The sequence below is a fragment of the Staurois parvus genome, unplaced genomic scaffold, assembly GCF_062004578.1.
Source record: "Staurois parvus isolate SC_StPar_1 unplaced genomic scaffold, SC_StPar_1.0 ptg000682l, whole genome shotgun sequence".
Taxonomy (NCBI): Eukaryota; Metazoa; Chordata; class Amphibia; order Anura; family Ranidae; genus Staurois; species Staurois parvus.
The window spans coordinates 3,637,019-3,662,254 of NW_028318478.1; the positions used below are offsets into that span (position 1 = coordinate 3,637,019).

General features: G+C 36.4%; 1 protein-coding gene across 1 annotated transcript in view; it reads right to left on the reverse strand.

Moving 5' to 3' along the window:
• Nucleotides 1–25,236, reverse strand: part of LOC149447555 (dual oxidase 1-like) — a 61,317-nt gene that overhangs the window by 7,664 nt on the left and 28,417 nt on the right. Inside the window, exons 12-28 of the mRNA XM_089652361.1 lie at nt 22,834–22,997; nt 21,079–21,197; nt 20,027–20,164; nt 18,536–18,652; nt 13,662–13,864; nt 12,504–12,689; nt 10,960–11,176; nt 10,571–10,664; nt 8,482–8,654; nt 7,562–7,646; nt 6,285–6,353; nt 6,010–6,194; nt 3,666–3,896; nt 3,455–3,554; nt 2,512–2,561; nt 689–816; nt 188–341 (exon numbers count right to left, since the gene is read on the reverse strand). Of these exons, the coding sequence (XP_089508487.1) occupies nt 188–341; nt 689–816; nt 2,512–2,561; nt 3,455–3,554; nt 3,666–3,896; nt 6,010–6,194; nt 6,285–6,353; nt 7,562–7,646; nt 8,482–8,654; nt 10,571–10,664; nt 10,960–11,176; nt 12,504–12,689; nt 13,662–13,864; nt 18,536–18,652; nt 20,027–20,164; nt 21,079–21,197; nt 22,834–22,997 (2,413 nt within the window). The remainder of the gene's footprint in view (nt 1–187; nt 342–688; nt 817–2,511; nt 2,562–3,454; nt 3,555–3,665; nt 3,897–6,009; nt 6,195–6,284; nt 6,354–7,561; nt 7,647–8,481; nt 8,655–10,570; nt 10,665–10,959; nt 11,177–12,503; nt 12,690–13,661; nt 13,865–18,535; nt 18,653–20,026; nt 20,165–21,078; nt 21,198–22,833; nt 22,998–25,236) is intronic.

A 25,236-nucleotide genomic window follows, 5' to 3' on the forward strand; every position in this document is an offset into this window, starting at 1 on the left:
CAGATGCAGCCACAATAGGTCCACTACTGGGCCAGCATATGATTATTTATAATGGAAAAGGACAGTTGCAGTCTGTAAAGATATACTGTATCTTAAATGTAAAGCTGAGAAGGTTCCTTTCTATCTTTAGGATTTCTATGCATTTAGCTGCTATAATATTTATTGGAATCTTAGGTATACATTATACCTGAAGGATGTTTTTTCACTTCTATAACTTCAATCTCTGTCTTCTTCCTGCTCAAACTAATCATTTTGTCAATTGCAAAAATAATAGCTGGGACTATAAAATATAAGTAAAACCGTGGTAACTGAATCAGTGCAAAACTGCCATGGATGATAATCTGCAAAAAAAAAAAGGGGAAACACAAGAATATATTAGCTATAACAGTGGTTAAGCAGTCTGACAAACTATTTAGTGAAAGTCACTAATTAACCCACATGTAGTATTTTTGCTATCCCAGGATAACTGACCACTCTGATAATACATTTAATCCCTTGTTCATTTTACAGACAAATCTAATTATTTGCATATATATTTATGCTGAAGGTAAATTGATGATAGTATTACAGAGACTTTATAGAAAAGATTACAATGTTCATTGTGTCTAAGCTAAATGCATGGTTGTATCCCAAGAGCTTTCTTATCTAATAATATCTGTGTGATTTTAAAGTTGCTCTTACTACTTACCAAAATGAAGAGGACAACATACAAATGATGGATTATCCAGAACCCACGGAAACTGACACGTCGAAAATGATGGGTAGAAAACACATATATAAAAGCCAAAACTGCTAGTAGAAGAACTCCAGTCATGCCTGCATGTACAAATAGGTATGAATAATAGAGCACATATACCAACTGCCTACTTACATTTGCTTTTCTATATCACAATGTACTTAGAATTAGCAAAATTCTAAAACTTTCTACTCCGTATAGTACAGAAGATCTTAGTTAAGGTCTGTGCCAGACACAATACAGATTCTCGATGACAGTTATTATAAGTTTACTATCATTGGCAAAGATGTATTGTTTATTACCTGATATATGAAAAAGGAATAATTTTTAAGATGAAAATTGTACCTTAGTTCTGCCATTAGTTGACAGAACTGTGAACCATTCCTATATAATCTAAATTTTCAGGGTTGAGTTTCTATCAGTGGGTCCCCTAAGCACACACAACATTTGGCACACAAAGCAACATCTCTCTGCTAGGATCACTACTGTTACAAAGAACATTTTTCTGTGTCCTAATCTGACCTGGAATATTGTAAACATGTATAAATAGTCTAATAAAAGATGACTCGTGGTCTACTGATGATGGAACTTCATTATTGTTAAAAAATATTGCCGTTGGGTTCCGTTCAAAATCCATATCAGACCCAAAGGGCCTGGTATGGATTGGAGGGGGGACAACATGCCATCTTTTTTTAAATTTTAACATGGGGTTCCCCTTGAAATCCATACCAGACTGGAAGGGCCTGGTATGCATTATTGGGGGGGGGGGGGCAAACCCCCATGATGTTTTTTTTAAACATTTTTTTACTGGCACTTGTTTTGCTTACATTCTGCTGACAGCGGGGACTCCCACTGACAGCAGATGAGTAGTGGTTGTTAAGGACTTGGAAGCCACCCACTTCTTAACCATTTTGAATCTGAATGAATCTGAAAATGTTGTTGCAACTTTTTGTGGATTCATTCAGAATCGTTACTGTTCACTCACCGTTTGTCCGAAAAACAAATCTGAACAATCCAAATTGCATATGTATATTTGAAGAAATTAATTTGTTACCATAGGGCGGTACTATGGGAATCAGTTGTCATTAATGTGTGCCAGGTCCTGGAATCAATGTGATGTGGAGAATATGTGAACATGGACTTTATAGGTGCTATTTAGATTGTAAATATTGAACTACAAATATTCAGTTGTGAGGTGTATGTGCCTATAAAGTCCATGTTCACATATTTTACACATCACAAACCACACATGTCTATTAGTGACAATCTTTTCCATAGTCTGCAAAGTCTGCTGGGAAAATCTGAGTTTACCATTCTCCATTTTATCCAAAGTTTTGCCTGACATTAATAAGCTGAGCATCTGTTGTAAAATCTATTTAAATGAGATGTAACAAACAAAACGATTGAAAATTAGTATGCAACTCATGGAGCATCAAGGTTGAGAGTGGTTTAGGGATGGATGCAATTTTATCTGTTGGTGTTACTATTATTGTGAGGCACACAAGCTGATTTAAAAAAAAGAAAATACATGTTGCTATTCCAGTATCTGCTACTTAACACATTTGTTTATACTATAGTACGTGTTACCAGTCATGTTACGTGTAGTAGGTACGTGATTACTGACATGAGTCTATTTTTATATTTAATAGGATAACTTTTTCTCTTTCACTGCCAAGTCAGGGATTCTGAAGAAAATCAAATGTAAATATAATCTTAATATAGCAATATCACCTATTATCTTACATTTGATTAGACGCGCATTGGTGACAGCTTACCTGGCACAGTCTCAAAAATCCACCAGTAGAATTTATTTGGATATTCAGATCTGAAGAATTTTAAAAAAATAAAGTAAAACATTATTAGCAGTATTAATATTGCTTATATAGTTTCAATGCCTTAATTATATTTTTATTGTCTTTTCACCCAGCCTCCCAGCACCAGAGCTTTTTTAAATATACACAAGGTGATGCTAAAGAACTGGTCATTATCATAACCTGTTAGGATGGTATTGCAGTCATAATTATCTCTCAAAGGTGTATTTTATGGTAAAAATTATTTAATTACATTATTTGCAATTCATACATGAAAGATCATAATTGTTTCCATATTAAATTTTTAGAAGTGATATGTAAATAGTTTATTACTGCAAATTCTTCCTATAACTCTTCCTAGAATCAAAACCTTTTGCCTATTCCTTGTAATGTTATTTATAGGTTGGTGGATATGATGGACAGTGAAAATACATCATATTGTTCATTTTAAAAATGCTCTTCAGGACCATATAGAGACAATGGTCTAATGGACTTTGTAAATGAATGATGTGTGTCTGTGCTGACTTCAGTCATCCAATCCTATGCAAGATAAATCCATTTTCATCATTTTACTACAAATAGAACATTTTCTTTTATGGGGTATTACAAACAGGTTTCCTGTCTCACTCATGACACCTCAGTATATATACACTGCTTTATTTAACAAACTCAGAAGAAGAGTAGCCAGTGCTCCAGCCAACTGGAGGAAGAGCTACAAACTTATTGCTTCTAACAGCTAACACCAAATAAAAGATGGGCCCTACTGGGCAGCATTACAAGTCTTGAATTTCAGTCCTTCACTTCTAAGCATTAGTCTGCGTTAGGGCCCAATACAATAAACTATTACCTATACCTCTCAAAGCCAAATTTTAGTTTTTTTGTGACCAAATCCCATTGTAGTACCTACCCATCGTAAATGAAGACCATGGGAAAGATGCAGCTAAGGATATTAATAGGTGTAATTGAGAAGATGTAGATATTGACTATATGTCCAAGGGTGTGGAAAACTACAGAAAAAAAAATCTTTTATCAGTACTTTGGTTCTTTATACAAGATATATGATTGTAATATTAGCATTTTGATTGTATATTATCATTTTGCCTAATGTTTTTACTTACTAGAAAGTACAACTGCACTCATGGCAATCAAACGGTGGAAGTCTACTGCAGCATCAAATGGAATGTATCGGTTCAAGAAGGTCTCTCTAAGGAATGTTATTAGGTTCCGGCACATTGTTAAAAGAATGTAGGAGTACATGAAAGAAATACTGGCTGCTGAACCACGAGAAATAATAAGTCCAACAGCTGTGGCCTGTACAATTCCAGTTGCTGGTGAAGCAAAGCCATAATCTGTGGCATTCAAAAACATAAAAAGGTAGATATTATGATGGTAAAAAAAATCTAAGTACTGTAATAGTCACAATAAAAAAGTGTGCATTACCCTCTTAGAAAGTTATAGCCAATTAAAATATCTGAAAACCATCTTGGAGAATGAAAAAATTATTTTATGTTCATCTAAGACTTCCTGTCTCTACCCCTGTGCATACTAGTAATAGTTGATTATATTCTAGACCATAGCAAGATGGGGCATTTTATGAAAGCAGTGGGCCTGCGTGAAAGATCATAATCTGGGCCTTCATGGCAGAGTAACAGTGTGGCACCACACAAAAACTGGGTGTGGTTCCCATGGCCTGTAGGTAGCACCCACTGGCTACATAGTACAATAAAGATGCCTGATGACTGAGGGGTTAATTACCATATACGGCTGTTCGGCTCACACTCCTTCCTGACAGTATGCCAAACCCATACACCTTTTTTTTTTTTACAAGCAAAACATGGAAAATCTACTGACAGAATGCATTTTTCACTGAGAACCTGATATATGACAGAAACCTCTATTAGGAACTAAGAAGAGAAAAGGGGTGTAGGGATAGAGACAGAAGGGGGAGGGAGAAGAGGGAGGAAGGGGAGGAGAGATAGGAATCAGAGGAAGAGAGAGAGAGAGATGGGAAAGTAGGAGAGAGATGGAAGGAGGATGGGTGAGAGAGAAAGAGAAGGTGAGAGAGAGGGGGGTGAAAGAGACCAGGGTTGGGAAAGAAAGGGGGTCTGAAAGAGTGAAAGAGGGGGTGAGAGAGAGGGGAGTGACAGAGAGGGGGATAAGAGAGGGGGGAAGTGAGAAATACAATGGATTACTGGGAGTGTGTAGGGTGTGACAGGGCACAGTGGGCTCCCTTTCCTTGGGGCCTGTGTGCCCCACAAACTCGTGCACACTGGATGATATGCCACTGATAGCAAGTATAAATACATTTAACATATCAATTTAGAAAACTATTGCAGAACATGATACGCATTGGTAAAATATTGAAAATTCTTATACTGTTCTACTTTAAGGATTGGCAAGCTAATTGTAAAATACATATTGATAACATTGCATGGCAATTAAATATGTGTTGCAACTTAAAAAAATTAGAGCATTGATTTTCCTCACAAAATGGTAAAATAATGAAAGAAATAATGAGAGAAAGCATGACCTCCATAAACCAGATACATTTTTGGAGCTTAGTTCATAGGATTTGAGACTGGATGAGTTTGTGACCAGACTAAGGTTTCATGTACATGAGCAGCTCCTAAAATCGAGTTTAGGAGCCTTTAGCATTTTTTTGCCAAAGCTCCTAAATTCAACTCCATAAAAGCCAATGTGTCCATGTACACAAAGGTTTTTAGCAGAGTTTAGGAGCTGCCGCTTCTAGGTGAGGTTAAACCTCCCTCTCCTGAACGCGTAAAAATCACGTTCAGGATAGGAACGTTTTGACCTCTGACCGCGGGAAAACACAAAATATGTCAAAACCACAGCAAAAGGTGGCACCCGCCGTACCGCATTTTTGCCGCGATGTGCGTTGATGGCCTTGGAGCTTGTGTTGATGGCATCAGCTGGACATCAGTTTGAGACACTTCTGACATTGTTCAGAATCCATCAATAGGTACATTTGATCTGCAGTTGATTTTCTTCTGGCCTGCATTTGATCAGCTTTAAGCATTTATTGTATTTCTTTAGACTTTTAAGGGAATGCTAAGCCTACCTGAAGCAAAAACTCTTCCACACAAGCCCTTAAACTGAAAGTTCTTAGGCTGGTCACAAGGAATAAGAACCTTGCCTGTGACCTAGTGTCCTCCATAAAAGGGAAGAGGTAAATGCTTAAGGGGGGCATAATAAAACTGGTGATTGATTAATCACAGTAAATTTACCTAGCATATCTAGAGCTAGGTATATATTCTCCATTTTTTCAGCTTGCCTATGTTATTTACTATTTGATGCATTAGAAATAAAACAGCCAGGCTACAGTTGCTGCAGTTATCAGCATTTCTATTTATACATCTTTACTAAATCGCTATCTTTCTAATAGTTCTGAATTTTCTGAAAATAATTAAACCAAATAGTTATATATCTAAAATAATGACTTACAGTAGGCTCTTTCAGTAAATACTCCAGCTGATATTCCATAGAATATTACAATGCATGTGATATGACGCCTGTAATTTTCAATCAAGCGCTTAAACTGCTGTATTTTTTGGCGAACTTTACTTGTCTCATATTTTTCTCTTCTTGCTGTGGTATATACATTTGGCCCATTTATGTTGTAAGTATTCCTAGTTTATAAAGATTAAAAAAAAATGAAATTAAAATAATGCTATAATTTACATTCAAGAAAAATTCCCCTGTATGCTCTTTGTACTTACTTTCTACTAGCTCTTTTTCGAAGTTCCTGTCCATATGACTCTAGGATATATGTATCTTTTTCAGCGTTGCTATACAGAAAAAATAGTCAATATTTAGTTGCCTAACCTTTTAAAGCAGAGCTTTTTTTTTGTTTTCTGTAGACATTGTTAAAGTAGAACTGAACTATTTTTAAATACATTTTTGACAGAATAAGGAAGGGTTTTAACCCATTCTGGGTTTTGTTTCTATTTGTGTCCCATTGGGGAGATTTCCCTTCATTTCTACAACAGGAAATGAGAGGAAATCCCTCCAAAGGGAGTAAAATCCCTGGTAGTCACCAGGGTCACCAGAACTACTGTTAGCTTTGCCCTCTATTCCTATCCTGATGGCCACTCAAAATTTTGAATTTTCTTTCGCTTTTAAATTAGGTGATAATGGTCACCAGGGCAAATAGTCAGGGCAAAGTTCTGTAATGGGAACAGAGAGAAAATCTATCTAAAGAAAATAAAATAGTTTGCCTTCAGTTATATTTTAAAAAGAACATGTTTTAATAGAATTACAGCCATGGCACAACTTTTGCCAGGTTGTAATTATGTCATGAAACTACCTTTTCCCAGTTTATATTTCCTATGTGTTATCACTTCATCTGCTTAAATCAGATCTTCACCCTCCATATTATCATCCCTCCTCCTGTTCGCTGCCCAAATAGGGATCTTTTTTTTTTTATTTGCTTTTTTTTTTAAATAAAGTTGTCCAGCTCCACCCCTCCTTGCACATCATTTGCCTAAGCAAACAACGTGCTCTGTTCCCATTTTGCCTCCTGGGATATGAATGTCACATATCCTAGCAGGCAAAACCTTTCATTCAGTAAAAGAGAAGGGGGAAGGCCCAGTTGGGTGTCATTGAGAGAAGTGCCAGCTGTACCCTGAACAGCCGGCTGCCTCTCAATGATAAGACAGCAGAACATGGTGGCGTGGGACCAAGCACTGGCAAAAGAGAGAGTGCTGGACAACGCTGGATCTGCTGGGTGAGTGAGTATCTAAAATGTGCTGATCTCACCACCGTTTAGGTAAGGGGTCAAAAAAAGAAAAAGAAAAAGTGGGAGTGGAGTGAGGGGGAGAAAAACAGCTTTAAATCATTACCCATTCAGAAACAACATCAATGTGGTATGGGACACTGAAAGATTTAAAAGGAGTGGTGAAGGCTAGGGGCAAGTTGTTATTATACTGTGAAGGTCTGTGGGACAGATGAGCTGTAAGCAGTATAGCATCAGTACATGCACAAACAGTTATATTACCTTTTGCTATCCTCATAATTTCTTTTGCCTATGAATGACACTCTGATGTTATTCGGTTTCTTGATGCTTAGAGGAGGCATTGAACCTTTATATAAAAAATATTTATTTTCAGTAATAAAAACATTAAAAAACAGATCTGTGCAATATGTTAGTTGAGAAACCCTGGCCATACAACATGTCAATGATAAATTCAAGAACTAGCTTCCATAAATTTGTATTTTACTTTTTTTAAATTAATCAATAGCGGAAATGGTTAGAGTCTGCTTATTGGCAAATTGGGTAAGAAACATTTTTCGTGATTGAAAATGACTGAAGATATATGTATTCTTGTTGCCCATAGCCAATGATTATCTCTAGTGCATCAAAGTAAGCTGTGAGATCAGTACTCAATGATCAGTGAGTTTCACCAAGAACCCAAGAGTCACATGCCTCTTGCCAGGGATAATGAGATTGTTCTGCATCAAAGTGAAGGAAAAAGATCTTACAGTACAATTAGACATCATAGAGAGGGCCTAGGTGGGATGTAAGTGGTCATCCATATTGATAATGTTGCCCTCTCTATGATGTCTAATTGTACTGTTTGATCTTTTTCCTTCATTTTGATGCAGAACAACCTCATTATCCCTGGCAAGAGGCATGTGACTCTTGGGTTCTTGTTGAAACTCACTGATCATTGAGTACTGATCTCACAGTTTACTTTGTTTTGGTGTATCTGGTTACAGGACATACATGGAGAGATTGGATGGGTGCTGGAGTTTACCATCACCTACTTCCCTGCATAACTAATGTGAGTAGCCTAGAACAGAGCAAAGTGTGTTTAGGAACCATTGTGGTTGTTGTTTGACCCCTAATAACACATCATTATAAATTAGAAGGGGATATATTGTACATTTTACAGCTTGGTTTTCACAAACTTTTACCTTGTGTTTGAAGTGTGACAGAATTTAGTATATTTGAGTGTTGAATAAAAACAGCATAGAATTCCTCCCATGTAATCTCTGGTTTGCATGGAAGTCCAGCCTCGCTGAACATATTCTCAATAGCTTTTTCTGTTTGATCTTTTGAAAGAAAGCTTGATAATTGACTGAAGGACCTACAAAACATGCCAGCATACTGTAAATATTAACATTACCGTCACTGACAAAGACTGAAATCTGAAGTCTAGTACTAAATACTAAAATACCATATTGTCAAATCATAATATAAATAATATTAAAGTGAAAGAATATTAATACACCTTGTGTATCCTTATTACCTTAATTAAAGGTGAAATACATCCCAAAGCAAATATAAAATCAAAGTGACCAATTATAAAACCGTGACATATATCAATTGATATAACTAAATAAAAAAAGTCCCAAGAAGTGAAGAAATAAGTCCCAACAAGTTTGAAGGAATAAATATCCAACCCCCTTTCTATAAAAGGTTACATGTAGGGAGAGATACCAATTTTTGTTTTTTTAATTTTGCCATTAGTAAATGTAAAACGTGCATTTTGCTTGGCAATAGTCCTAAAACTGCCCAGAACCTCAATAGGATTTGCCGAATTTGCTTTGAACTTTAAACTTCCATCAAGAATCTTAAAGTGGTTGTAAACCCAATGTCTAACAAATATCAAACACTCACATCTCCTTACAGTTTGTAGAATTAACATGACAATGGCATTATTTGTTCTACAGTTTTTTCATGTCTTTGCCTGTTTCAGCCCGCTGGATATCTCCCAGTCTGTGGGCATGTACACTGCCCAGAGCTCTGGAGGCGAAGTCATGATGTCACTAGACTCCCCTTAGCAGCGCGCACATCGGCTGGTCACTTTCAATGCCCAGCAATTCTGTTGGATGGTAGTGCTGCAAGTCCAGAGAAGGGAAGAGCGGAGAGCAAGTGACATCGCGGGCTCTGTGCTCAGGCTAAGGCTGCATGAGACAGGTCCCATTTACTCATTATCATGCCTGAGCCTCCTGATTAAGTCTGTCATTCAAAGGAGAGGGGGCATGGTGACACCTTTTTTACTCAGGTGTCGGAATTGTTTACTGTAGAAGAGCAGAGAGGATTGCAAATGACAGCATTCTGTTTTCCTGGCCAAATTTAGGGCAGTAGAGTTCTGCTGCACTGCTGAGTTAGATGCAATGTTCAGTTTAATTTTGATTTATTTTTTGGGTTTACATCCACTTCAAAACTGTTTGAAAACTGAACCCATGCAGATTTGTTCATCCCTAATTAAGAATATAACAAGCACAATACCATCCGAATCGGTCACCAATATACTACAAACCTTTTTAGAATGGATTTGCCAAGATTTTGTGTTTACCTGTAATTTTGAACATGTGACTGTTAGGCCTCCTTCACACTTGCATTTGGGAGGTGATAAAAACACAGCAGCTCTTTCACTGCCCCCCAGCTGCAACCTCTTAAGCTGCAAAGGCAGTGGCTGAGGGTGCACATCTGCTCCTAGATTGTAAGCTCCAAGGAGCAGGGCCCTCCTATCCCTCTTGCATTGAACTGTATTGTTCCTGTATTGTCTCCTGTTATATTGTACAGCGCTGAGCAAACTGTTGGGGCTATATAAATCCTGTATAATTATAATAATAATAATATGCTGTGACCACCATGCTTTGCATCACATCGTGGTAAAATGTATCCTTACTGTTGCGATCAGCAGACAGTACCACCCAACAAACGTGACCCAGTTAACTCTATTGTTTCTTTACTGACTGTCAAACATCTTCAGGGGACAACACAAGTGTAAACGAGCCCTTACAGTTTTGCAGACATCTGCAACTGATTTGTCATTGACACTTACAATTTGGTCAGGGGTATATTATATACTGGTATGATGCTACATAGGAGCAGCAACAAATGAAATTATTCATCAAATCTTCTAGTATATAGCATTTCTGTCTCAAAATATATCACTGTTCCTGTTTTACTGTGTAACAAAGTTGAAAAATCTCCCTAACTTTTATAAGTCAGTATTAATAAAATTATCCTTCACGGTCAGGTAATACATACCTAAGCATCCCCGCTAACTCTTGTTTTGTAAGCAGCCCATTTCCATTAATGTCGTGCATTGAAAATATGAACTTTAATTTGCTTTCAACAGAACCTAAATTAAGAATATAAAAATGCAATGAAAGATACAATATTTACAGAAAACGTATCAGTGTAGTTTGCCTATTTCTTTTTAGAATATGGTTAAAAAAACATCTCTCATTGAAAATAAATATTATTCATGTATTTTAAATAATGTCTTTAGTAAACATAGTAAACTAAGCATGAAATCTAATTAAATAAGTCATAAAGTAAATAAATCATGTCAAAATATAATTTGGAAATTTAATTTGTGCAAATAAGAAGGGAAAAAAGGAAGAGAGAAAACAAAAGAAAGGAATGTAAGTTACCTGTTAATAATGTAGCCAATATATAACAAAATTCTTTAAATGATAGATATCCATTGCAGTCTTTGTCAGCTGCACAAAACATTGACTCCACAAAATGAGCATTTGGATCAAGTCCTAGAGATTCTGCAAATTCTTCTCTTGATAGCTCACATTGCAGTGCTTCTGTAATCTCTTTCTTGTGTATTACACCTGCATCTGCCTTATTTATATCCAGGACCTATGTGATTACAGTATAATAGCCTTCATTCAAGTGTTTCAAAATGTTTTCCCATTTAAACAAATTATGAAGTTAATTATAGGTCTTGAAACAATATCAATAAATTGACGCCTACAAAGATAAATGTTAAAGTCCAATGGAAAACTCGTTATTTGTAACTGTAATGCATTCAGGCTGCATATACAGTAATAACTAGCCTGTTGTTTTTTTTTGCTGTAAGTTCTACAGCAAGATTTTAAAAATCCTGTGCCAGCAGCATGTAGTAGAGTAGGAATGCTGCTCTCACATATAGAGCAGCAGTCTGGTTCTCCAGCTGTCTGACACCCAACCCCATGAACATTGCACTGCTAATCTAACTTGGAAAGTTAGATCACTGTTATTTAGATTAGTTTTACAGGTTATTTTAATCTTCTAAAGGAGCAGTTCTTGAAGGAATATTCGGTATGTGATGTACAATTACAAAAAAAATGCTCCAGTGCTTACCAATAGTGATAAGGAAATGAGTGGAACATGCAGAGTTTAATTGCAATGCAATTATTTTATTTTCCTGAAAATATTTATGTAGATTTTTTCAAGCCGTAGAGAAAAAAAAGCAATCCATGACTCACAATTGCCAGGATTACTGAAGTATATAAAAATAAAATGAAAATATTCAGTAAAATAAAAATTTACAGAATCATCAGTTATTCTGAGTCGTCATCATTATGATGGTAAGGGATATGGCACTTCACCTAGAATATTCTGGCATTTCATGCTTCTCAAATCAGTACTTCCCTTTTAAGCCCTGCCCTAGCGTTAACTTCATGCTGGCACCAGCACAGCTGCACAGCCTTCTGTACATAATGACTGCTGCATCACTATACTCTTCCTTTAATCTGTAGTTCAAATAAAGAACCACCTGAAACTATATTTCCACCCTGTTTCAAGATAGTACTTGCACTGAAGCCTACCCTTACCCAATAGCAGTAGAGTCCAGAAGGAAAGACCATAAAAAAATAAAAACACTTCCCACCCTGTTTCAAGATAGTACTTACACTGAACCTACCCTTACTCTATGGTATTAGAGTCTAGAAAGGAAAGACCATAGAAAAAAATTCCTACTGTTCTGAGTTCCTATGCAAACAAATAGTCCCTACTCTTTTTTTTATAAAGATTCAAAAAAATGTTCCTGAGTAAAGTTAATGAATTTCCAACTAATTGCCCATTTCCCATGGTTTCCAATGGCCCACTAGTGTCCTAAGTGGCCCTATGTTTACTAAACAATTATAGCATACTTTTTACATACATACTGTCAGTTTGAATTAACCATTATGTGCAGATGACTTACATGAGAAAGTGAATGTCTGAAAAATGTTTCCAACATTTCTTGTCTTTGTTTTTTTGAAACTGATTCTTTCAAAATGTCTTTTTCTCTCATTGACATGACAGTTGATAAAATTCCACCTTCATTTAAGAATTCTTTAAGTTTGTTTTGGAAGGAAGATTGATCTTGTTCATTGTTAAAAAACAACACCTAGTTCAAAATTGGCAAATTGATATAAATACAAAACAGGCAAAATATACAATTACTGTACAATTTGATCTATGAAATGTGAATTAGAGATGTAGAAATAATTGAATTCAACATCATTGTTGGTTTTGTCATTGAGCTCCTATAACCTTTGTTGTGTAATACAAGGTCCAATAAAGGTATGGAAATAGCAAAAGGCTCTGCAATTTGACAATGCCATGCACACTCACTGGATGGAAGACAGTGTTTGCGAATGATAATTGATCAGGAACTGTTAAATCTAAGGGACCTCTCTGCTTTGATTCTTGGTTCTAAGAGTTGTGTGTGGACAATGCTAAATAAGGAGTAAACAGCTAGTTTGCACAATTATAATTGTTTAGGATTGGATGTCTCAATGTTTATATGATTTTGGCTGGTTCTGTTTAGGATCAAGTCTACTAAAAGTGTATTTTTAAGTAATATGTTATTGGCAGGTTAAATCACTTGCTGGGTTATTATAAAATATCCATTGGGAGTTCTGATGCAAAAAACCTTACCACTAGAAAGTGAAACAATGGAGTCAACCTTCCTTAATGGTGTACATAATATAAAATAAATAAACTGGGAAACCTTTGAAAAAGTAAGTGAAAACCAAAACTACAGTAGCCAAACTCTGCACTGGGGTCTTTGTGGGTTATTTCATCTATCTATACTACCCAAACTGAATGTACTAACAATTAAAAAAACAAAAGTAAAACTAAAACTGACATAAATGTGCACTGTTGAGTTGCTTTCAGAATCAATTTTTCTTTAAAATTAGTTTATATGGTACACAATCTTAATTTCAAATAGTAAAATACATTTTTTAATTATTCTATTAGGACATTTTTCCAGTATGCTGTGCAATGGCATATACAAAGACATTTAGACTGTATTTCTCTGTCTATTGGTAAACTGTCTTATATAAGGTTTCTGGTAAGAAATCTGAATTCTTACAAGGTCATACTCTTTGGGGATTCTCATTCGAATGGTTTTGCTTCCGGCATTGTTAGAATGAGTAATCTCCACAGCTTGCTGGGCTTTCAAATTAATTGTCCTGGTGTCTGAATTGTTAGCAGCTACAACTTTAAGGACTTGATCTGGATGCAGTTGAACAAAAACAGGCTGTAATGGCTCATCAGATCCACACCATTCAGTGGCTAGAATAAATTAAAACAAGAAAAATAAATATAAAGGCTGTTTATGATTTCTCTAAAATATCTTTATTTTTAAATTACATTTTTGAATCTGCTATTGCTATTACTATTGCAAAAATGGTGGAAATTTTAGAAAATGCAATATGTGCCCAGGTTCAACTGGCCAAAGCCATTGCAAAGCTGTGTATGGAAAGTTTTTCCATAGACAGCTTATGAACACTGAGAAAGGACAGAGCATTGGGGTGATTTACTAAAAGCAAATTGACCGTTCACTTTGCAAGGGAATATTCCCCAAAGCTTAGAAAATTAGTGGAAGCTCTACTGACTTCCATCATCCTATTGTGTGCAAGCAAAAATGCTGTTTTTTTTATTTTCCTTGTGTTTAATTGGGGATTGGAAAGTGAAAACTTCACCACATTCACTATGTTCTGGGGAAAATTATTTTTCAAAGTGCAATTTCTCTTGCAAAGTAAACCAATTGAGTCTAATTTGCTGCAACTCAGGAAAAAGAAAGGGACAAAATTGAAGCAGTTGCCCAAAGAAACCATTTAAGATTATTCGTTCAGTTTTTGAGGAAAATGAAATTATCAGATTGGTTGCTGTGGACATTGGCTGCACTTTTTCAAATATTTTCTTTGTCTACAGCGCAAGATCAGCTAAGTCACACTGTGTGCATGGATGAAGGGTTGTCTTTTTTATTAGGCTTTTATTTTTTCAAGTTTTTGCAGTAAACAAAAATACAAAACACGTGATCACCCAATATGCATAAACAACAAGGCTATGAGGGACAGTCTGTGATGCCCCACAGACATCAATAATTGTTTTCTTTTCCTCTCTTACTACAAGGGGAGAATATACAGTAACTGTTTGATGTAGGGTGTCACACACTGTATGAGATGATTTTTCCCCCAGGCCTTTTTATGAATAAAACTCCGTGTATAATATCAGAACTTTAGTGATAATGGGCCTCATGTATAAATGCATCTGTATGACAAACTGATTTTGTTGCTCATAGAATTCAATTTCTCATTTTTATGTATCATGTCCAGGTTTGGCTTTTCTTCACTCCAGCTGAATAAATCTTACCCATTGCAGTTTATTTACTAAAGGAATAGAGAATGTTCACTTAGTGAATAAAGTAAAGCTACGCTGATGTTCATAGCAAAAACATGCTTTTTTAATTTTGTGTACTTAATTGTGAACATTATTATTAGAGATGAGCGAATTATTCAAAAATTCGATTCGGCTGATTCGCCGAATTTGAGGAAGAAATTCGATTCGATGCGAATTAATTCGCTACGAATTTAACTTATTAAAAGGGTTTCTAGGCTTCAGAGAGCCTTTAAATTAGTGCAGAACACTGTACCTTTAATTTAAATGCCCTTGGAGATGAGGAAGGACAAGGAGAAGGAGAAGGATGAGAAGAAGGAGAAGGATGAGAAGAAGGAGAAGGAAAAGGATGAGAAGAAGGAGAAGGAGAAGGATGAGAAGAAAGAGAAGGATGAGAAGAAGGAGAAGGAGAAGGATGAGAAGATGGAGAAGGAGAAGGATGAGAAGATGGAGAAGGAGAAGGATGAGAAGAAGGAGAAGGAGAAGGATGAGAAGAAGGAGAAGGAGAAGGATGAGAAGAAGGAGAAGGATGAGAAGAAGGAGAAGGAGAAGGATGAGAAGAAGGAGAAGGATTAGAAGAAGGAGAAGGATGAGAAGAAGGATGAGAAGAAGGAGAAGGATGAGAAGAAGAAGGATGAGAAGAAGGAGAAGGATGAGAAGAAGAAGAAGGATGAGAAGAAGGAGAAGGATGAGAAGAAGGAGAAGGATGAGAAGAAGGAGAAGGATGAGAAGAAGGAGAAGGAGAAGGATGAGAAGAAGGAGAAGGATGAGAAGAAGGAGAAGGAGAAGGATGAGAAGAAGGAGTTTCAACCGCTGTATGGAGTGAATGTCACAGAACTGTCAGAAATAGGCTATTTCTGACAGTTCTGTGACATTCCCTCCATACAGCGGTTGAATGGAGGGAATGTCACAGAACTGTCAGAAATAGCCTATTTCTGACAGTTCTGTGACATTCACTCCATACAGCGGTTGAAACATTGTATCTATTTGTTTCCATAAATGGAAACAAATAGATACAATGTTTCAACCGCTGTATGGAGGGAATGTCACAGAACTGTCAGAAATAGCGGAGCTCTGCAGATACACTTAGCGGAGCTCTGCAGATACACTTTTTGCCGGCTTGGAATTCTTCTTATTTTCATCCTACTTCTTCTTCTTCATCCTCATCCTCTTCTTCTTCTGAGGATGAGGATGAAGAAGAAGAAGTAGGATGAAAATAAGAAGAATTCCAAGCCGGCAAAGAGTGTATCTGCAGAGCTCCTCTAAGTGTATCTGCAGAATAGAGGAGCTCTGCAGATACACTTTTTGCCGGCTTGGAATTCTTCTTATTTTCATCCTACTTCTTCTTCTTCTTCTTCTTCATCCTCAGAAGAAGAAGAGGATGAGGATGAAGAGGAAGAAGAAGAAGAAGTAGGATGAAAATAAGAAGAATTCCAAGCCGGCAAAAAGTGTATCTGCAGAGCTCCTCTAAGTGTATCTGCAGAATAGAAGAGCTCTGCAGATACACTTTTTGCCGGCTTGGAATTCTTCTTATTTTCATCCTACTTCTTCTTCTTCTTCATCCTCAGAAGAAGAAGATGAGGATGAGGATGAAGAAGAAGAAGAAGTAGGATGAAAATAAGAAGAATTCCAAGCCGGCAAAAAGTGTATCTGCAGAGCTCCTCTAAGTGTATCTGCAGAATAGAGGAGCTCTGCAGATACACTTTTTGCCGGCTTGGAATTCTTCTTATTTTCATCCTACTTCTTCTTCTTCTTCTTCATCCTCAGAAGAAGAAGAAGAGGATGAGGATGAAGAGGAAGAAGAAGAAGAAGTAGGATGAAAATAAGAAGAATTCCAAGCCGGCAAAAAGTGTATCTGCAGAGCTCCTCTATTCTGCAGATACACTTAGAGGAGCTCTGCAGATACACTTTTTACCGGCTTGGAATTCTTCTTATTTTCATCCTACTTCTTCTTCTTCATCCTCATCCTCTTCTTCTTCTTCTTCTGAGGATGAAGAAGAAGAAGAAGTAGGATGAAAATAAGAATAATTCCAAACCGGCAAAAAGTGTATCTGCAGAGCTCCTCTAAGTGTATCTGCAGAATAGAGGAGCTCTGCAGATACACTTTTTGCCGGCTTGGAATTCTTCTTATTTTCATCCTACTTCTTCTTCTTCTTCATCCTCATCCTCAGAAGAAGAAGAGGATGAGGATGAAGAGGAAGAAGAAGAAGAAGTAGGATGAAAATAAGAAGAATTCCAAGCCGGCAAAAAGTGTATCTGCAGAGCTCCTCTAAGTGTATCTGCAGAATAGAGGAGCTCTGCAGATACACTTTTTGCCGGCTTGGAATTCTTCTTATTTTCATCCTACTTCTTCTTCTTCTTCATCCTCAGAAGAAGAAGATGAGGATGAGGATGAAGAGGAAGAAGAAGAAGTAGGATGAAAATAAGAAGAATTCCAAGCCGGCAAAAAGTGTATCTGCAGAGCTCCTCTATTCTGCAGATACACTTAGAGGAGCTCTGCAGATACACTTTTTGCCGGCTTGGAATTCTTCTTATTTTCATCCTACTTCTTCTTCTTCTTCTTCATCCTCAGAAGAAGAAGAAGAGGATGAGGATGAAGAGGAAGAAGAAGAAGAAGAAGAAGTAGGATGAAAATAAGAAGAATTCCAAGCCGGCAAAAAGTGTATCTGCAGAGCTCCTCTAAGTGTATCTGCAGAATAGAGGAGCTCTGCAGATACACTTTTTGCCGGCTTGGAATTCTTCTTATTTTCATCCTACTTCTTCTTCTTCTTCTTCTTCATCCTCATCCTCAGAAGAAGAAGAAGAGGATGAAGAGGAAGAAGAAGAAGTAGGATGAAAATAAGAAGAATTCCAAGCCGGCAAAAAGTGTATCTGCAGAGCTCCTCTATTCTGCAGATACACTTAGAGGAGCTCTGCAGATACACTTTTTGCCGGCTTGGAATTCTTCTTATTTTCATCCTACTTCTTCTTCTTCTTCATCCTCATCCTCTTCTTCTTCTTCTTCTGAGGATGAAGAAGAAGAAGAAGTAGGATGAAAATAAGAATAATTCCAAACCGGCAAAAAGTGTATCTGCAGAGTTCCTCTATTTCTGACAGTTCTCTGACTTTCACATTTACAGCGGTTGAAACATTGTATCTGTTTCCGAATAAAAACATCTGTATCCTAAATGGAAACAAATAGATACAATGTTTCAACCGCTGTACATGTGAAGGAACTGTCAGAGAACTGTCAGAAATAGCAGAGCTCTCTGCAGGGACACTTTTGCCGGCTGATCGGGAAAAATCCGATTCGCGCACCCGAAGTAGGCTAATATTCGGATTCGACGCGAATCGAATTTTTCCTGAAATTCGAATCGAATTCCACTTCGCCTGGTTCGATTCGCTCATCTCTAATTATTATCTCTTTCACATAATGCATGCATGTAACGTGTCTTATTTTGTATTCAACATATTAGCCCTTTAAGTCTCTAGGCATCTTTGTCAATAAATTATTTGTGCTTGCATGGTGAGTACTTGCTTGCTGATATAAACACAGACATGTGGACAAAACAAATTTGGTAATACCTTGAAATCCTTTAAGATTGCTCTCTTTACTGACAGCAGGGCTTTTATTCACTTTCTGCATACGAATAAATGATCTCTTGCGGTATTGTGCAACCGCCACTGCAATTAGTAAACTCACTGCAAATATATAAATGATTGAAATTTCTGTATATATTTTCATAATAAGAAATAAAACATTGTTTAAATGTAAAATAAACAGTAGTACAATTAATATAAACCATTGTTAAATAAATGCCAGAAAACCATCACAAGGGGCTGCATTGAGGGCACCTACAGATGCCTAAACATAATGCTATCAATCCTACTGAAGGCTGGAGACCCTGAGAGCTCTATTGCCAGGCTTGGCCTCCCTTCCTATCATACTGTTGCTCAATTTCTATGAGGGGTGGGGTCTCATCAAACAGCAGTTAAGTTGGGGAAGCTGGACCGAGAGATGAATTTTGGTAGTTGCCTTGAGCTACATTCACTTGGCAGTTTAGTAGTGGCCATCTACAAAATCATTTAATTCTTGCCTGTGTGCAAACAGCTGCAGCTGTTAGCAGTGTTTGTCAAATCTATGGCCAATGCCACCACTGTTCGCATAGTAATCACTAGTAAAGTGGCAAACTAGCCACTGTTAAACTTATGTGTGAATGTAGCCTAATAATGGAAGCTGGGTTCTGGGCTCTTGAGGTGCTGTAGGAGATTGTTTGGGTGCCTTTAAAAGTCTACTAAATGGTCCTTCTGACAATTTACTAAATATTTCTTTTAAAAACAGAATTAGGCCGACGCAACTAACTTTGCAAACTGGGTTATTGAATTACTACTTCAGACCCCACACCTGTTATTTGGGACAAACAAGGCTTTCCTTTTTTGCATAAATCTTTTTACAAAAAAGAGGGTAAAAAATATTAAAGAATGCACATTTTCTACTTTGATCCGTGTTTGGTAAAAAAACAGTGTTACAGTAGATATAAAGTATACATTTTTTCTATAATTTGTTCAGTTCAGAATGACACTATAGTTATATTTCTGATACAAAAGCAATGGAAAGTTATTTCCAAATCAAAAGGCTTTTTTTTTTAGTTTGTTAATTTTTTAAAAATGTGACACTAAAAAATGACAAAAAAAGTTTTACAATTACAAAAGGAATAAAAACAAAAAGTTTAAACACTAATGGTTAAAAAATTAGAAACAAAAAAGAAAAATAATAGCCAAGGGAAGGGCTAATTTGGAATAATTAAATGTTAAAGTATAAGAAACGAACACATAGTTAAAAAAAAACTTTTAAAGTAGGTTTAACTGATATTATATGCAAATCAAATCATCAAAAGTTGCCCCCTTATATGAATGGAACAGAGTAAATGCAAAGAAATGAATTATGCTGAATTATTTCTGAATTATTCTCTGAACAATTTTTATAAACACTGCAGTGACTACAACTTCTTAAATAGAGACTCGGCAATTTACATACATAATATGTGAAATGAAATTTAAAATTTGCTTCCATACCAAATGGAAAACTGCAGAGAAATACAAGTGTAAATGCAAATCCAACACCACTTCCTTCAAAGTAATTTGTGAATATAACAGGCACGCATTTTTCCAGATTGTCAGAGTTAAGCTGTGTAGGCTGTGGGCATGGATCATCTAGGAATGGAAAATACATTTTTGTTTAGATCCTTCAAGGTACAAAGAGGTAGTTAATGCATCTTGTACACCATGATTTCTTGGGGGCTTAAATCATTCAAGAGGTATTTTGGATAAAAAGAAACACAGGAACGTTTGGACTATCTTTAAAGTATAACTAAAGGCAAAACTTTTTTTACTTTTGGATAGAGTAGAGAGGGATTAGAATGACTATAGGTTTTTACTGATGTCTGTGCTCCTGTTCGGGAGATTCACCCTCTCTATTTGTCCTATCTTACCATTATCATTGAAAGTAAAAGAAAACCCCAAATTTTGGGTTGTTCCCAGAAAAGTAATAGAGGGGAAATCTTCCAATGAGGACACTAGTACTAGTGACCTGGGGGTCCCCAAGGAATCCCCTTAATTAGCAGGGATTTCGTTTCACTTCCTGTTTAGCTATGGGACAGAAAGTGAAGGGAAATCTCTATAATGGGACACAGATGGTGAAAAAAAATCTGATCGGGGTTATAATCTTCCCTTACTTTATCCAAAATGAAAAAAGTTTTGTCTTCAGTTCTACTTTAACTTTAGTTCTACTTTGTTGAGATATGAGAAGCATTGGTGATGTGTACTTGTCATGTACCACACAGTTATAAGATACAAGCATATACTGTTCATGTGATTACTGGGTGGGCAAATTTTTTTTTTTTTACCTTTTCCTCATTTTTATTGATACCTAACGTTTATGGCATTTTATGCATAGTAATATTAAAAGTAGTAAATAAAATGTATAAATATTGTAATACAGGAAAAGTATACCAATACAAAGTATAAACTACAATTCTGAAACTGTTGTAATTAGGAGTCATATATATGTTGCTGTTGACTTGATTATGTTACTTGAGGTTTAAAAGGCAGAAAAAGAGACGACTCACCTGTTTTCCAAACAAAAACTTCTTTTTGAAGTGCACCAGCCATCATTTCAGTGGCATTTACAAGCACATCGTGAAATGTAATTTTCTGTATCATAGCCACTTCATCCGCTGTAAAGAGACTAAATAAACATACATTTGTAAATTTTCCTACATCGCACATTAGTCATTCCTCAGCAAAACAAAAAGACATAGCATGCACCGTGACCAGTTTGCTACTTTAAGGGACCCTCCAGCATACAAATTTTGAATTTAAAAACACCTTGGATACAAAAAAAAATTTAAGTTGTTCTGGTTTTGCCAATTGTTTTCTGCTCATAATAGTCATGCTAAATAAATGCCCCTTACGTTTCCGATATCATCAAGAAGATCTCTGAAAATGAGCCTACAAAACTTCAGGCCAATGTGTTTACTGTTTCACCTATTATATATTATAAGTTTTAGACACTACATTATTGTGCTTGAATTTTGATCCTATAGCTGTGTACTAGTGTGCTAAAATGCTTTATTTTGGTAATTATATCATATATTCAAATGTCAAAACATTTCATCACATGACCAGCACTGAAAGGAGATTGGGACAGAAGTTTTTTTCCAAGAAGTATATAGATGCAAGAAATTGTTTTGGCAGCACTATATTTATTACTTACCTATTACTATATTTCTTTATGAATAGCTCCTAAAATATCAGAATAATTAATAAAGGTAAACGTAATACACAAACGTACAAAAATGTATATCATACAAAAGATAAACAGCCCTAAAGAAAGGCTGTAAAGTAACGGTTTGATCAAACCCAAAAATCACTCTAGTACTGGGGGTTATGTAGGATCATGAATCCACAGGAACCACTAGTCATGCATTTTTATGGGTTAAGAATATTTTATACTTATGGAGCATGTCCATGATGAGTGGTAATTTGATTAGCCATTGAATTTCGTAATCTGGATTGCTGAGTTTTAAAAATTGTGATGTGTATTTCACCTTGGAAGGTTTCATCTGTTTTATGTGAGATTTACAATAAAGCTATCTTTGTACCAGTAACTACTCTGCTTGGGTTTAATGAAACTGTTACTTTACATCCTTTCTTTAGGGCTTTTTATCTTTTGTATGCTATAGGTTTTTCGGTGTTAACCCACATCTTTAATTATTGATGAGTCAGAGAGTAATTACATAGGGTGATCCACCTATCTGTTGTGGCATTTTTCTATTTTTACAGCAATTTATATCATCCTATCTCTATTGAATAAGGATGTTATAAAATCAAGGTCCTTAATGGAAAAATTACTGTATTTGGATATTTAGAACCTTTAGGGAATCTCTTGATTGTGAAGTAAATTGTCTAAGGTATTCTGATCAGTGACATGAAATGAAAGGTTTGATGGGAGTGTATAAAGGGTACTGTAGGTTTGCTTAATAAAATACTCTGTCCGCAGAAAGAAAATTAATCATATTTACTATGAAGCCTCAAATGTTCAAGTTCATCCCAATAAGGTACCTGTTTTTAGGTAAGATGTTTTGTTTAAAAATTGTTAAACGGCTTACATATTTGTTTTTAGAAGCTTAAGCTTACATATAGCTAATAATCTGTAATCAGTTTCCCTTACTTAGCAATTATTTACTAAGCATCTAACACCAAAGCTCTAATAATTAATATGTGAGATACATAATCTCACTCCAGAACACTGATTAAATATTGGTCCTCTAATTATTTTCTCTCTATACATATATCACTCATCCCCAAGAGCAGTAACATACCCATTTTTAGTATTTTCAAACCAAAATCTATCTCCATCTCTTAGACGGTAAAATTGATCCAGAATGATTTTTGGTATGATGCTTTCAGCATCCCCATTGGTTTCCAGCATTGCACCAGGTATAAGCTCCAGTTTTTCAATGTTCTCGTCATACAATTCTGAAAGCTATACAAGTTAAAAAAGTTAGTGCTTGACATTGCAACCATTCTATATATTAAAATATTTTCCTGCACATTCTCTTTCATTCCACTTAACATTCACGTTAGGCCCAAAAAAAATGTGCATTGTTTTTATGTCTGCATAAACCCACTGAAACAGAGGGAGAAGATTTGAATTCCATGTACATGGCTCAAAGCATGGGTGCATGTCAAAAACGTCAATTAGTAATCAGAGATGCCAACTGTCTAACCTTGTGTTCAGATAGTGATAATGGTTATTTAGTAAAGGCAAATAAACTGTTTACTTTGCAAGGGAATTTTACTTTAGCTTAGCAAATGAGGTGAAGCTCTACTGACTTCCATAATCAAATAACGAGCAAGCAAAACTACCTTTTGTTATTTCCTTGCACACGATTGGATATTCTTTGCAAAGTGCATTTTCACCTCTCTGATTAAGATCAGGGAAATTTCCCCTCCAAAGTAGACAGCCTATTTAGTTAATCAACCCCTAAACAGCGGGGAATGTAATTATTTGATCCCCTGCAGATTTTGTAGGTTTGCCCACTTTCAAAAAAATTAAGGGTCTATAAGTTTTGTCATAGGTGTATTTTAAATGATAGAGAGAGAATATCAATCAAAAACCCTGAAAAAAACACATGATACAAATGTTATCAATTGAGTTGCAGTTCGGTGAGAAAAATAAGTATTTGATCCCCTACCAACCAACAATAATTCTGGCTCCCATAGATTGGCTATGTGCCCATGTTGTACACAAATTAGTCCTGGCAAATTAAGAAGGTGCTCCTAACGACAACTCATTATGTGTATAAAAGACACCTGTCCACAGAAACTCTCTTGGGCACCATCATGGGCAAGACAAAAGAGCCATCAAAGGACTTCAAAGACAAGATTGTAGACCTGCACAAGGCTGGAATGGGCTACAAGACCATCAGCAAGAAGCTTGGTGAGAAGGAAACAACTGTTGGAGCGATTATTTGGAAATGGAAGAAATACAAAATAACCATCAATCACCCTCGGTCTGGAGCTCCATGCAAGATTTCGCCTCATGGGGTAAGGATGATCATGAGAAAAGTGAAGGATCAGCCAAGAACTACATTGGAGGAGCTTGTGAATGATCTCAAGGCAGCTGGAACCACAGTCACCAAACAAACCATTGGTAACACAATACGTTGCAGTGGATTGAAATCCTTCAGCACCCACAAGGTCCCCCTCCTCAAGAAGGCATATGTACAGGCCCATCTGCATTTTGTCAATGAACATCTAAATGCTTCAGAGGATTGGGAGAAAGTGCTGTGGTCAGAGAAGACCAAAATTGAGCTCTTTGGCTTTTACTCAACTTGCCATGTATGCAGGAAGAAAAATGCTGACTATTAACCTAAGAACACCAATCCTACAGTCAAGCACGAAGGTGGAAACATTATGCTTTGGGACTGTTAGTCGGCTAAAGGTAAAGGCCAACTTTGCCGCATTGAGGGGCCAATAGACGGGGCCAAGTATTGTAAAATCTTGGATGAGAACCTTCTTCCCTCAGCCAGAACACTGAAGATGGGTCGTGGATGGGACTTCCAGCATGACAATGACCCAACACATACTGCCAAGGCAACAAAGGAATGGCTCAAGAAAAAGCACAAAAATCAGTGGTTGAAATCAGCTGCCAAACTTGTGCTGTGTCCAATTGGCCTGCACCTGGAAGAAAAATTGCAACATACAGGTATGTCACCCGGCCTGAAGCTGCCGTCCGCTCGCATACAACTACTGTGGGCATGCAACAAGCAGTTAAGGTGATTAAGCCACATTTGACATTACACAGGCCAGCCGCCTATTGAAGCCCTGTCATAGAGGGTAACCTCATAAACATTCTGCAGAGCAACTACACACCTGTGATACTAGGCTTTCTTTTCATTGCTAACCTACAACTGAACTACACAGTTAAGTTTCATACATTCTTTATAATTCATAGACTTCATTCACACTTGCACTCCTGTGTTTATCTATACTAAACACAGGAAACATAAAAACTTGGTTCCCAAATCACTTTTTTTCTGCATTTAGAAGTTTATGCTCTAAAACAGGTGAGGTTGTGCTTATGTGCAATTAGCTGTGGTTACATGCTTTTACAATAATAGACTGCATTTAGAGTTCTTGGATGTTGGATGCACAGAGATCCATTTTCTCTAAATGCAGCTATACTGAACATCAGGGAATACAGTTAAATATCTAGTCTG